General features: G+C 40.1%; 1 protein-coding gene across 1 annotated transcript in view; it reads right to left on the minus strand.

The window, feature by feature from the left end:
• Window positions 1-312: 312 nt before the first annotated feature.
• The window catches only part of LOC124805557 (synaptotagmin-10-like), a 547973-nt gene continuing 533520 nt past the window's right edge, over window positions 313-14765 (minus strand). The window contains exons 9-10 of the mRNA XM_047266123.1: window positions 9829-10029; window positions 313-584 (exon numbers count right to left, since the gene is read on the minus strand). Coding sequence (XP_047122079.1) covers window positions 581-584; window positions 9829-10029 — 205 coding nt within the window. The 3' untranslated portion in view covers window positions 313-580. The remainder of the gene's footprint in view (window positions 585-9828; window positions 10030-14765) is intronic.

Genomic DNA, 14765 nt, shown 5'->3' on the forward strand with positions numbered 1-14765 from the left:
TTAATATTATGTTACTGTTTATGCATGTTGTAGATTTTATGCTTAGCAAAATTCTTTTACTTGTTAATATCTTTTTAGTTAACACACAGAAGTAACAAAGAATGCATATAAGTTCAAAATGCTACACACCAATAAAGCTTCTTGTAATTCAAATATACATTGTGCTTCATGATAGTCTTCACACATTCTGTTTAAATTTTCTTACAGAATATTCAGATATGATCTTTCTCATATAAAAAGAATTTCTAGTACTAAAGCATTTTTTCTCTTAGCTAAGTGTATATTTCATACTTACAGAGTTTGTCACACTACTGTATTACATTCTTTTCTACATCACAGAAATAGTTTGTTAATATGTATATATATATATGTGGAAATAATTACTTTTATGGACAGTAGGAGGTACACAGAGCTGCATTAGAGACATATCTTTTTGATTCCATCAGAACATACAGTGCAGATACCTAAGTTTTTATTTCAGTATCATGTATCCAATTACCTTCTTCGGGAAATGTACCTCTTTTGAGCAAACCTCCATCCAGTTTTCCTCTGTGCCATGTTTATTTTAGCGACTTTCTCTTCATCTGGAAAGAGATAAAGATGACATGAGTTGAAGTACTTCAGGTACTTGTAATGTACAATATCACTTTTCGATGCATGCTATAATGAGACTACATCAGTGTGATCCTGGAGTGTAGTAGCTGGTGATATAGCTGTAATCAGTTGTACAACATGATATGCCTTTTTGCTATTATAATATTTTGTAAAATTGGTAATGTATATTTTTGTCAATATGAGATTATTGGTTTATATTGATTTTGGGGATCCATATTTTTATGTAATGTTTATTTACCTCCTTTTATTACAAGAGAGTATCCAAAACTAATTGATTGTTCAAAACTTAACAAAATACAATCAGTATCTGAAGTAAAATATTCTACTTAATTAGCATCTGTGAACAAAAATCGATATGTATCTCTGTGAGTTGTTGATGGAAAGTTTTTGTAACTTTGGTTTATGTTTTCTCCGTGTAGCAATAGCTGAGAGCTGGGTGTGAGATGTGATGGAGAGAAGCTGAAATGTAACTCATCTCTGATGTACCCTTGTGGGTCATATTGTTAATATTTTCTTCTTCTTCTTCTTCTTCTTCGTTTCACCCAACTTTGGGGTACGTTGAATCAATCACTTCTGTGTGTTCTGTGCCTTTCTTTTCGCCCAGTACTGCTTCATTCTTTCTGATCTTGCTTTTCTTTCCTCATCAGAGATGACAATCGTTCTTTTCTTTCTATTTTGGAGCTGGAATCCCTCTTTTCTGTCTTTGCTTATCATTTTTGCGGTCCTGTCTGTGAGCATTTTTTCTGTGATGTGTAGTTCTCTTAAGTCTTTCTCTGTTTGGATAAACCAATTTGGTTTGGATTTTTTATTCCTGAAGTAGTCAAACATTCTTTTTGTAAGTCTATTTGGGTTCATTCTGAGAATGTGCCCATAAAACTCAATTCTTCTTTTCCTCATTGTGTCCGAAAGTTTTTCTGTGGTTTTGTAGAGTGTTTCATTTTTGGTATGAATTAGTTTGTCGTTATGAAATTTGGGGCCTGAAATTTTTCTCAATATTTTTCTTTCTTTGATCTCTAGCCTTTCAATTGGGCCATGGTTAGTGATAGATAATGTCTCAGCTGCATATAGTGCTTCTGGTTTAATGACAGTGTTGTAATGTTTTATTTTTGAATTCCATGAGAGGGACTTTTTATTATAAGTATTTTTAGTAAGCTGAAAGGCTAGTTCAACTTTGTTTCTTCTTAATTCTATTGCTTTTTTCTCAAGGGCGTTCCAGCTAATCCATTCACCAAGATATTTGAATTCTTTAACAATTTCGATCTTTTGGTCTCTTACTTTAAGATATTTCATTGGCTTTTTTATATTTGTGATTATTTTGGTTTTTTCAAAAGAAATTTTAAGGCCTATTTTCTCTGCTTGTTTCTGTAATTCGAGGATCTGTTCTTTGGCTTCTTCCCATGTTTCAGCTAGTAGGGCCATATCATCTGCAAATGCTAGGCAATTAACCTTGATGCCTTTGTTTTTTGTTCCTAGTCGGATTCCACTATTGATTTTCTTGTTCCATTCTCTTACTATTTTTTCTAGGGCACAGTTAAATAACAATGGAGAGAGTCCATCACCTTGTTGTACTCCAGTTTTTATCTCAAATAGGTCTGAGAGTTCTCCCATAAATTTAATTTTGGAGTATGTGTTGGTGATGGTTTCTCTAATTAGGTTTGTAGTTTTATTGTCTAGGTTCAATTCTTTTAATATGGAGATTAGAGATTCCCTGTCTATGGAGTCGTACGCCTTTTGAAAGTCAATGAATGTGATGACATACGCTTTTGCTCTTGATTTTTGGTAGGCCATAAGATTTTTGAGGTTTAGAATTTGTTCTGGGCAGGATCTTCCCTTTCTGAAGCCTGCCTGGTATTCTCCAAGTTGACAATCTAGCTGGGGTTCTGCTCTGTTCAAAAGGACTTTAGACAGTATTTTGTATGTTACGTCAAGGAGCGAAATCCCTCTGTAATTGTTGGGATCTGTTCTGGATCCCCTCTTATGAATTGGGTGAATGAGGGCCATCTTCCATTCATCCGGAATTCTTTCTGTTTTCCATATTTCTTCAAATATGTTTTGGAGAGATTCTATGGCATTTCTATTGACATTTTTCCACAGTTCAGCTGTAATTTGGTTCTCTCCCGAAGCCTTATAGTTTTTGAGATTCAAAATGATTGATTGTAGTTCCTCGACGGTGGGTGGTTCTGAGTTAGGACTTGTTGAAGTTGAGTTGCTGAAATCCATTTTTTCAATTGGTTCTTTACAGTTGAGAAGGTTTCTGAAATATTCCCTCAAAATTTTGCAATTATCCCTGTTGTTGTGTGCAATATTACCATTTTTATCTTGTAATTGGAGTGTCGGTGGGCTGTACTTGGTTATTTTTTGTTTAAAAGTTCTGTAAAAGCTCCTAGTCTTGTTTTTGTTGAAGTCTTCATTGATCTGCAAAAGGAGTTGATCTTCTTGTGCTTTTTTAATTCTTTTGAGGTTTTTACTCACTAGTTTTCTTACACTCAGGAAATTTTGCCTATTATATTCATTTTTCTGAGATTGCATCTGTTGCCATGCTTTCTTTCTTTGCTCAATAAGTTTGTCACATTCCTCTGTCCACCATGCGTGTTTTTTGATTTTGGTTATAGGTGCTATTTGTTCAGCTTTGGTTAGTAGGCTTTCCTTCATTTGATCCCAATTTTGGTTCCTTATATCTTGAGTCGCGAGGGGAAACTCCTTCGAATTCATTATCTTTTCTGGATCGTATCTTCTGCTTTTGGGTTTACTGTTTCTATCTTTCCTTTTGGGGATAATTTTGAGTTTTATTTTAGAAAGATAGTGATCAGAATCCAAGTTTGCTCCTCTGAGTACTTTGACATTTTGTATTTCTGTATGGTGTTTCCATTATATCGCCACATGATCAAGTTGAAATTCACCCAAGTGTGGGTTTGGTGAGGTCCATGTCTCCTATTTTCTGGGTAGTCTCTTAAAGGCTGTGGATTTCAGGATCAAGCCGTGCGCTTGGCAGAGTTCTACTAATCTGACTCCATTTTGGTTAGTTCTATTGTGCGCTGGGTAGTTTCCAACAATATTTTTGTATTTCTTCTCTTTTCCTACTTGAGCATTGAAGTCCCCCGTAAGTATGATGTTGTGTTTGTCTGGGATCTTTTGCACCGCGTCATCTAGTTGTTCCCAAAAACGTTCCACCTTTTCCTTATTTTTCCTATTGTCTTCATTTATGGGGGCATGTGCATTCACAATTGTGTATACTCTATTAGCAGATTTAAAAGTGAGTGTGGAGAGTCTTTCCGATTGTGATTGAAAGCTGATAATGGAGTCTAAAATACTTTTATCTATTATAAAGCCCGTTCCGAGGTGGGGTGTGTTTTTCATTATTCTTTTGCCTACCTTTCCTTTGTATATTCTGAAACCTCCGGAATCAAAATTGTTTTCATCTATGTATCGAGTTTCTTGTAGTGATGTTATGAGTATTCTATGATGTTTGAGGGTATCTGTAAGATGTTTTAATTTTCCTGTTTTTAAAAGAGAGTTTACATTGAAAGTAGCTATGTAACTTGTTTTTTTACATTTCAATTTGCTTGATGTCTTATCATGTCCCGACTCATCTCTGTGCAATGCTGCAGACTCCCCAGAATCCGATAGTCTGCTTGCGCACCTTGGTGCGGTGGATTGTCCACCTGGGGTAATTTGTTTCACATTACATTCTTCCATGATTGATAGTATTATGTAAGGGGTGACTCTTCGAGCCACAAATTTACAACCACGGTTGTTAGCCCTGGAGGTTTTTCCCAGCCGCCCCTAACCTGGGGAACAGACGCTGACCAAAGACCGCCCAATGTGAGACAGTCGCCTTTGGATTTCTGGTCCTGTGTTGGTCCACGGGTGGTATTTTGTTTCCCACCTACCCTACATATCTGTAGAGCTTTCCCCTATCCGCCACCTGGGGACGTGCCCGGTAGGGGAACAGGTTCCCCCTCGGGGTTAATATTTTATAAAGTGAGAAAAAGTTGTTTTGTGGTTAATCAAATATGATGAATAAGTAAAAAAGTAACTTTATCAGGTTTTTCATTTTAACTAAGTTACATTTAACACCTGTTTATGCTGATTTGAGTACAAGACAGAAAGGCATTATTGATGGCTTACTGAATGGAGGAATCATACCACAATACTGACAGCAAGAAGAAGATTAACATTGACTTTTCACAATGAGCAGTGTTAATGAATTAGTTCTTGGACCCATGCCTTGCAATTGATCTTAATCATTTCTTTGTTTGCCAACTGCCAACAGAATTATAACTTTAGTTTTGTTACATCAGTTATTTAACATCATTTCAATTATAGGCAGAACAGGCTTCCATTAGAATGCGAAAACTTTGTCTGCAGAAAACACAGATAATTTGCGTATGAAATTTCCTCTTGCATTTTTTTGTTTCCTGAGTAGAAACAAGGCCCCGGGAGTAGACAACATTCCATTAGAACTACTGATGGCCTTGGGAGAGCCAGTCCTGACAAAACTCTACCGTCTGGTGAGCAAGATGTATGAGACAGGCGAAATACCCTCAGACTTCAAGAAGAATATAATAATTCCAATCCCAAAGAAAGCAGGTGTTGACAGATGTGAAAATTACCAAACTATCAGTTTGATAAGTCACAGCTGCAAAATACTAACGTGAGTTCTTTACAGAGGAATGGAAAAACTGGTAGAAGCCGACCTCGGGGATGATCAGTTTGGATTCCGTAGAAATGTTTGAACACGTGAGGCAATACTGACCTTTCGACTTATCCTAGAAGAAAGATTAAGGAAAGGCAAACCTACGTTTCTAGCATTTGTAGACTTAGAGAAAGCTTTTGACAATGTTGACTGGAATACTCTCTTTCAAATTCTAAAGGTGGCAGGGGTAAAATACAGGGAGCGAAAGGCCATTTACAATTTGTACAGAAACCAGATGGCAGTTATAAGAGTCGAGGGGCATGCAAGGGAAGCAGCAGTTGGGAGGGAGTGAGACAGGGTTGTAGCCTGTCCCCGATGTTATTCAATCTGTATATTGAGCAAGCAGTAAAGGAAACGAAAGAAAAATTTGGAGTAGGTATTAAAATCCATGGTGAAGAAATAAAAACTTTGAGGTTGCCGATGACATTGTAATTCTGTCAGAGACAGCAAAGGACTTGGAAGAGCAGTTAAATATGATGGACAGTGTCTTGAAAGGTGGATATAAGATAAACATCAACAAAAGAAAAATGAGGGCAATGGAATGTGGTCGAATTAAGTCGGGTGATGCTGAGGGAATTAGATTAGGAAATGAGACACTTAAAGTAGTAAGGAGTTTTGCTATTTGGGGAGCAAAATAACTGATGATGGTCGAAGTAGAGAAGATATAAAATGTAGACTGTCAATGGCAAGGAACGCGTTTCTGAAGAAGAGAAATTTGTTAACATCGAGTATAGGTTTAAGTGTCAGGAAGTCGTTTCTGAAAGTATTTGTACGGAGTGTAGCCATGTATGGAAGTGAAACATGGACGATAAATAGTTTGGACAAGAAGAGAATAGAAGCTTTCGAAATGTGGTGCTACAGAAGAATGCTGAAGATTAGGTGGGTTGATCACATAACTAATGATGAAGTATTGAACAGAATTGGGGAGAAGAGGAGTATGTGCCACGACTTGACAAAAAGAAGGGGCCGGTTAGTAGGACATGTTCTGAGGCATCAAGGGATCACAAATTTAGCATTGGAGGGCAGCGTGGAGGGTAAAAATCATAGAGGGAGACCAAGAGATGAATACACTAAGCAGGTTCAGAAGATGTGGGTTGCAGTAAGTACTGGGAGATGAAGAAGCTTGTACAGGGTAGGGTAGCACGGAGAGCTGCATCAAACCAGTCTCAGGACTGAAGACCACAACAACAACAACATGATTTAACAAAATTAATGTCAAAGTAAGAGTCAGCTGTGAATGAATATTTCAATAAGCAGTTCCATGGAAGACTTCCTGGATCACATTGACAATACACAGCAGATACCTAACAGGTGTGGCAATGGAATGGATGGTTTCGCAACCCTGAAAATGGTACATTATATTAGAAATCAAAAATGGGAGCGGTGCCATCTGGTCAACAAACCTTCGCTATTGACCCTGATATCAACGTTCGGCTGAGATGGTGTTGTGTACCGGTGAACAAAGTGCTGTTGCCATGAAGGTGTTTTACAAAAATGTGGCCGTGTAGCACGTATTTTATGTTCATTACAATTTGATACATCACACTGAGTGCCATCAACACATGCTGTTGAGGTGTTGGTACAGAACTTTGAGGAAATGGGTAGATGTGCAAAATGTGTGCACATCAGAGAATATTACAGGAGTTGAAGAAGCCTTCAGGCAAAGTCCCTCCCATACATCCTGCATACAAGAATGCACTGCAACTTGAAATATCGGCTCACAGCGTACAGAGAATATTGCATGAAGAACTGCAATGCCACCCATAAAATATTCAGATAGTGCAAAAACTGAATCCAGACGACTTCGCTTGGTTTACAACTGAAACATTTTTTGCATTTTGTGACCAGTGTGCTGTTTAGACCAAGCAATTCCACTGAATCTTTATAATGTGATTGTTTTGCATATGAATTTGTTGGTGTAATGTTGTTCTGACTTTTGTTCATGAGCTACAATAAACTAGTGACAGTCCTATAAATATTGGTATGTGTGAAAACTGGTATATAATGTTTAGATTCCTTTCAGCATTATCTCTACATAATTTGCTTATACACATTGAAAAGTCACCCTCTATGTAGAAATAAAGAAATGCTGCAGATTCGACGAAAATTAAAATTGTTAGTACTCTGTGAAATTCCATTTTAGGAATTACATTATCCACTCTTACCAAGAAGATTATTCACATGTCTTGAAAAAACACTGCTTAAAACAATCAACAGTAAAGTCAAGACACATCCTGAGGTTAACATTATGACTGGAACAGTTTGCCCAATTCTGCACTGATCAAGGAAAGATTTGTGTCACTCTCATCATTTAAATAGTTTTTCTTCTGTTTTTAATCAGTATTTAAATCAGAAACTTCTCTCTTAATACTCTTTTGACTACGGAAAATAGCTGTCTACAATTACCTTTGCAATTGAGGTAAAAGAAAAACACCATCCTGAGTGCAGTTCATTAGAGCATACCACGTTTGCAACTTTGAACAGGACAGGGCAGTTGACAGAGAATCCTGTTATGACTTACTGGCAACCAAAAGAGCCAAAAATTGTGGTACTTTTGCAGAGTTTTGCCTGTGACCTACATTCTCTGTGATCTACAACTGGAAGAACTTAGATCTTTCTTGCAGAACATTAAATTTCTTACAATTTGCATTGTTAACACACTGCCTGCCTTGAGACTACCAGGAGCCACAGCTGACCCTCACTTGTGTCTGATGCTGTGTGCCCACCGGCCTGGTGGTGAAATGTCCATCATTGTGCATGCAGCGGTCAACATGTTTAACATTTTTTTACACAGATACAGTCAAAAGATACAGAGCTTCAGAGGAATAACAGAATTCTCAGAGTATCTAAAAAAACTGCAAAAAATGCAGGTTTTAGTGTTACAATTTTAATTTTACATTTTTTTTTGTGAAAACAAAGTGGTACAGGCTTCTGATGGTCTATGTTTGTCAAATCAAAAGAAGCTACCTCCTCTTCCCCTCCATGCCCTAACAACAGAGTGTTTATTTCTACTGGGGTTGGAGAGTTAGGAGGCCAGATGCTGATGCATGAGCACAATGCACCCTTGTGAAGACCTCCCCACACAGTGGATAACCTCCAGAGGACAGTTGCTTAAATGTAGGCTTGAGCAGCCATATCTCGACAGCCTTGTGGACAGCATTCCAAGGAATATTCATCCATGTTGCAATGCATAGGGTGGAGCATCATGGTGTCGAATGGTACCAAGAAGCAGATTTTGATTTAAAAGATATGCACGTTCTAACAGTTTAGTTTTATTTTGTTTATTCTTTTGTTTTGTTGCCTTTCATAGTAAAGTTGTTTTTTCATAAGACTTTTTCTTTCATTCCTTTTCACCCCTGAGTGTTAGCCTGTTTATGTTCACAGGTATGCATGTAGTGCAATTTTTTTGCAATTTTCTTTACAATAAAACAAAGAAAATGTATATTTTTTTGGTTAATAAGTGAAAACAAGTTTCAATTTATTGACTTGTTCTATACCATTGTAATCATTTCATTTAGAATCTGTGCAATGGACATTAAATCATTAATGCATGTGGAAAGTATGTATTCCACAATAAGTTTTTCAGGTGCATTCTGCATCTATGAGGACCTCCTCAAGATCAGTCTATGGAACAAATGTGTCTCATGTAATTCATGGTAAGACTATTCTGCTGACAGAATGTCTTGTTACCGTACAACTGATAATTTTAACATATCACAAATACTGGAATTCTACAAGCAATCAGTCCTGGTGGTCATTTTCATATAAGCAGTGGTGATGCACTGTGTTAGCAGAATGATTTACCACAATTTGTCACAAGGTTAACCATTGATAAGGCAGAAGCTGATCAGTCAGAATGTGAGGTACCAAATTCCATTGGAGTATTTAAAGCTGTAATTTTGTGACAATTTAGAATAGTATTATCTATCAACATTTACAGCAAGGGTTGCTGAAAACCTATGAGATTGCATCTCAAGGACATGGTTTTTCAGCTTGCTACAGTGTGCACAGTGTAAATGTAAATGGTTCAGAGCCTTCATGAAAGAAGTTTTGTATAGCATGTACTTTTCATTCACAGAATGGTGTCACAATAGCTAATGACATCAGGAAGAGGAATTTCATGTTTGGAGTTATGTTTATACTCTGATGAATCAGTTCAGTGTTGGATTTGACAGCTGATAGTTTTTCATTTGGAGAGAGGAGTACAGAATATTAGGATAAATTAACTTTATCCACAGAGCATCACAATATTAAGCAGCTGACTAATGATGAGGGTGGGAATCAGCAACTATAGGTGCACAGACCCTCCCTGTCAGAATATCTTTTAAAAAAATTGCTACAAGATTCCAAGTATAACATAAAAATGGAGGGATCTATCTGAAGTTGAACTGTGAATATGTCAGGGTTAAAATAAATACAACCAGTAACTGTATAAAATTAGTCTTGCTCAATTTATATCTATACTCAAATACTTGGCTGATTCTGGACAAGAATGTTCTACATATACTTGCAGTTACCTGCTGTTGAGACAGCTGAAACTTGCTGGCAATGGGTGTGGTCCAGTAGAAGGAATCTGGCCAGGAACAGAATCAAGCAGTGGGTACCACTGAGCTACAGGCTTTCGTGGGTTGTCAAGCATCTCCAACCAGTGGTCACGACCAACACCAATAAAGCTTGCACCAATTGCTGTACAACCCATGAGTTCATTTGGTCCAATCCTGTTGGAAAAATAATTAGAATTTTTATATTTTAAATTGACATTGTAAGTGTGATAAAAATGTAAAATATTATGAGTGAGGACACTGATATTGTTCACGATTATATTTGTGATTGTAACTATTAACAAAAATAATAAAATGAACATACACTGCTTAGTCAAGACATTATGACCACCTGTTTAGTACCATGTTGTTCCATTTTTCAAACACAGTGCAACAGAGATTCTGCTTGGCATGGATTCTAAAAGTCCTTTACAAGATTCCAGGAGTATGTGGCACCAGATGTCTAAGCACATATCAAGAAATTCGCACAGATTACAGCATGATGGTTTACGGGCGCACAGTTGACGCTCGATATGTATTCCGATGGGTACAGAGCAGGCACACATTCCGGCCAAGACATCAGTTCACAATAATGCTTCTCAAACCACTGTAGTAGGATTCTGACCTTGCAACAGGACAGTTATCCTGCTGGAAGGTGTCATCACCACAGGTGAAAACTCGAGCACGAAGCATTGCAGATGGTCCACAATAATCTTTATGTAGTTCATGATGCCTTCGATTACCACCATACAGGGTGTCCAAAAAGTCTTTCCCTGATTACATAAATTGATAACTCAGGCTAGAAGAAAGATACAAATATGAAACTTGTGTCAAATTGTTTACAACTATCAAAGTTTTTTTCTGTTTTAGGTTTGCAGTACATAAGTAGTGGATGAGGTACAGTGCCCAAGAAGCCATGTTAACCAATCAGGAGAAGGCACAGTGTGTCCTGTGGTACAATGAGACACGATCACGAAGCACAGTGCAGAGACACTTCCAGACAACATTTGGAAGGAATCCACCTGATGTCAAGAGCATTAAAGCCTGGTATGAGAAGTTCAAGAACACAGGATCGGTTGCTGACCTTCCGAGGTCTGGTCGACCAAGAACCTCAGCGGACAGGGTGGAAGCTGTAAGGCAATCTTTTCTGTGAAGTCCGAAGAAATCGGCGCGCAGGGCCTCACGTGAATTACAGACGTCAGAAAGCTCTCTCCATGACATTTTATACAAACGTTTATTGTTCCATGCATGCAAAGTGCAAATTGTTCAGGCCTTGTTGCCCAATGACAGTACACGTCAATATGACTTTGCGGTCAAAATGCTATCACGTATTGAAGACGATGATGGTTATCTCAGACGAATTGCATTTTCTGACAAAGCGACCTTTTTTGTCAGTGGAATAGTGAATCGTCATAATGTGTGCATTTGGGGTTCACAACCCCCTGGCGAGGTCATGGAGTTCACCAGAGGCAGTCCAAAGGTGAACGTTTGGTGCACACTATTGCACAATCGAATTATCGGGCCATTCTTCTTTGCTGAGGCTACCATCACATCTGCAGTGTATCTGGACATGTTGCAACTGTATGCTGTGCCTCAGCTGCTTTAGTATCACCTTGATGTCTTGTTTCAACAAGACAGTGCACCGCCTCATTGGGGTTTGGACATCCGTGCCTATCTCGATATGATCTTTCCTGGGCGATGGATTGGTCATGATGGGCCAACGGTTTGGCCTCCATGCTCTCCTGACATAACCCCATTAGACTTCTTTTTATGGGATTATGTCAAGGACGAGGTCTATCGAACACGTGTACCAGATCTTGAAACCCTGCGGCAACAGATAACCACAGTCGTTGAATCGATCCCTCCAGTGATGTTGGCTAATGTGTGCACGGAAATTGAATATCGCCTAGATGTGCTACATCCTACCAAGGGTGCTCATGTGGAAGTTTACTGATGTGTGAAAAAAACTTTGATAATTTGTAAACAATTAGACACCAGTTTCATATTTGTATCTTACTTCTAGCCTGAGTTATCAATTTATGTAATCAGGGAAAGACTTTTCAGACACCCTGTATATCCCATGGAAGCACTACTAAATGTACCCCAAAGCATAAAACTGCCCTCACTGGCTTGCATCTGTGGCTCAGTGCGTGTTTTGTGCAGCCATTCACCCGTGTGACGGGGTGTAAGGACACAACCATTGACCTGGTGTTACAAGGAATGCGATTCATTCGACAGGCAATACGTTTCTACTGACCCATAGTGAAAACTCAGTGATGCCGTGCCCACCACAGTCATAACTGATGGTGGCATTGGGTCAACACAGGAGCACACGGGTTCATGTGATGTGGAACTCTAGGTTCAACAATGGCCTTTGAATGTTGTACTCCGAAACACTTGTGCCTGCACCAGTATTGTACTCTGTCTTCAGATCTGCCACAGGTGGCTGCCTTTCCTGGATTACATCACTTTGATAAAAGCATGGCTTAATTTCTTACACCTCCCAGGGATTTTATTTTTAAACTCACTGGAACAAGTCAACATCAGGGAATTAAAATGGTACATGTCTATTAAATCACAACATATCTGTATTTTGAAGATGTATGGTTTGTGTTCATTACATGAATTAAGAGAAACCATCAACATACTTGTGGAGGTGGGTGTCCCTGCACTGCGGTTACGGCGCCGACGTTTGCTGGCCGCTTATGCTACGCATGTTTGTAGCTTGCCCGGGTATCCTAACTATTGTCTTCTATTCCCACAGTCGCACGTCCATCTCCCAGAATGTTGGCCCCGGTCGGGTTGTATGATCGCGGTCCGCATCAGAGAACTTCTCTCCGGGCTTGGGGTTTTCCGTCTTCCACCTCCTTTCCGGGCCCCTCTGCGTACACCCACGTGGTGTGTGCCCCGCCCTTGCCTTCGGCTCGAATTGGCACAGGGCCCGAAGGACTCAGTCCTTCCGGAGGCCTTCCGCCGCCGCTCTTATTCCATCTTAGCCATGCATCAGGGCTCTGTCGTTTTTTACACTGACAGTTCGATGGTTGCTGGTCGTGTCAACGTGCTCTAACTCAAGGGGACAATTACGAACAATGATCCTTGCCGGCTGGCTGCACCGTTTTCACTGCTGAGCTGGTCGCCATCTTTCGTGTCCTAGAGTATATCCGCTCCTGCTCAGGTGAGTCCTTTGTTATCTGTAGCGACTCCCTGAGCAGTTTACGAGCTATCGACCAGTGTTTCCCTCGCTCTCGTCTGGTGATGGCTGTCCAGGTGTCCCTCCATGCTCTTGCCCGTTGCGAACGCTCTGTGGTATTTGTGTGGACCCCAGGCCATGTTGGGATACCTGGCAATGAACATGTAGACCGCCTGGCGAAAGAGGCCACCAGTAAACCATCTCTGGACATTGGCCTCCTGGAGACTGATTTGCGGGCAGTCTTACACCGCGCATTTCTCACGCTTTGGGATGCTGAATGGCGTGATCTAACCACATGTAATAAACTCCGTGCTGTCAAGGAGACGACAGCTGTGTGGCGATCATCCATGCGAGCTATTCGCAGGGACTCAGTCATCCTTTGTCGGCTCGCATTGGACACACCCGGCTGACACATGGATATTTACTGAGCCGTGGGGACCCGCCTCTCTGTCGCTGCGGGGCGGTTTTGACGGTGGTGCACATTTTATTGTCCTGTCCGCTTTTAGCTGTGCTCAGGCAGAAATTTGCGCTGCCTGATACCCTCCCTGCCCTTTTAACTGATGAACCTGCTATGGCAGGCTTAGTTTTGCGTTTTATTTGGGCAGGGGGCTTTTATCAACTAATCTAAGTGCTTGTCTTTCTGTTTTGATTCTGGCCTATGGCCTCCGATTTTAGTCTGAATTTTTAGTGTGTTTCTCAGTGGTTGGCTTTTCCTTTTTTGTCTCTATGGTCAGCCTTGGCTGTCCTGGCACACTTCTCATCTGACCCAAATTCCCATCCTGTCGCATGCAAGTAGCGTCCCTGCCCATTCTCTGCCTGGTGGAAACTCTCCCTGGTTCTCACATGACTTTGGACGTAATGTGAGAATGGACAGGGACACTATTTGCATACGACAGAATGGAAATTTGGGTCAGATGGGAAGCTTGACAGGATAGCCGAGGCAGTCAAGGTGATCGTTTATGTTAAGTGGGGAATCCAGGTTTGAGTCCTGGCCTGGCACAAATTTTCGCTTGCAATGTTTGGATTTATTTCAAAACCCAAATGTGGCTGCTGTTGTTGGTTCCTTTTAATTCATAGTATATGTCAGTAACCTTCGTGTCGACTGTCTTTTGTTTACAACTGCCAGCAACCTCGGCATTCTGTAAGTTGAGTCGGTGTAAGCACAGGCACTGACTCCATGAGTCTGAGGGAGCCCTAGCCCCCCTCCCCCCCCCCCCCCCCCAATAACTTAAGAAAATTAATAGTTATATTATGCTTTGTAAAATCACAAAATTATGTTGGAATTTTTTATTTTCCTTGTTTGATGATACTTACCTTTCAAAATACATAACAGTAATGAGTTAAAACAAATAATTATTAAGGTTGTAAGCAAAAAAATGGTTCAAATGGCTCTGAGCACTATAGGACTTAACATCTGAGGTCATCAGTCCCCTAGAACTTAAACCTAACTAACCTAAGGACATCACACACGTCCATGCCCGAGGCAGGATTCGAACCTGCGACCGTAGTGGTCACGCGGTTCCAGACTGAAGCGCCTAGAACCGCTTGGACACACTGACCGGCGGTAGTAAGCAGGTTAACTGAAAACGAGTGGTGTACATCATGATAGTGTTACGGTGCTGTGGGCACACTTAGAATTTGTCTCGGGGCGCGAACCTTCGGGTAAAGTCTGGCGCCGCAGCCACGGAGACATCGAGGACTGGAGCAGAAGCGCCTGGAATCC

The sequence above is a fragment of the Schistocerca piceifrons genome, chromosome 7 (genome assembly GCF_021461385.2).
Source record: "Schistocerca piceifrons isolate TAMUIC-IGC-003096 chromosome 7, iqSchPice1.1, whole genome shotgun sequence".
In the NCBI taxonomy this organism is placed as follows: domain Eukaryota; kingdom Metazoa; phylum Arthropoda; class Insecta; order Orthoptera; family Acrididae; genus Schistocerca; species Schistocerca piceifrons.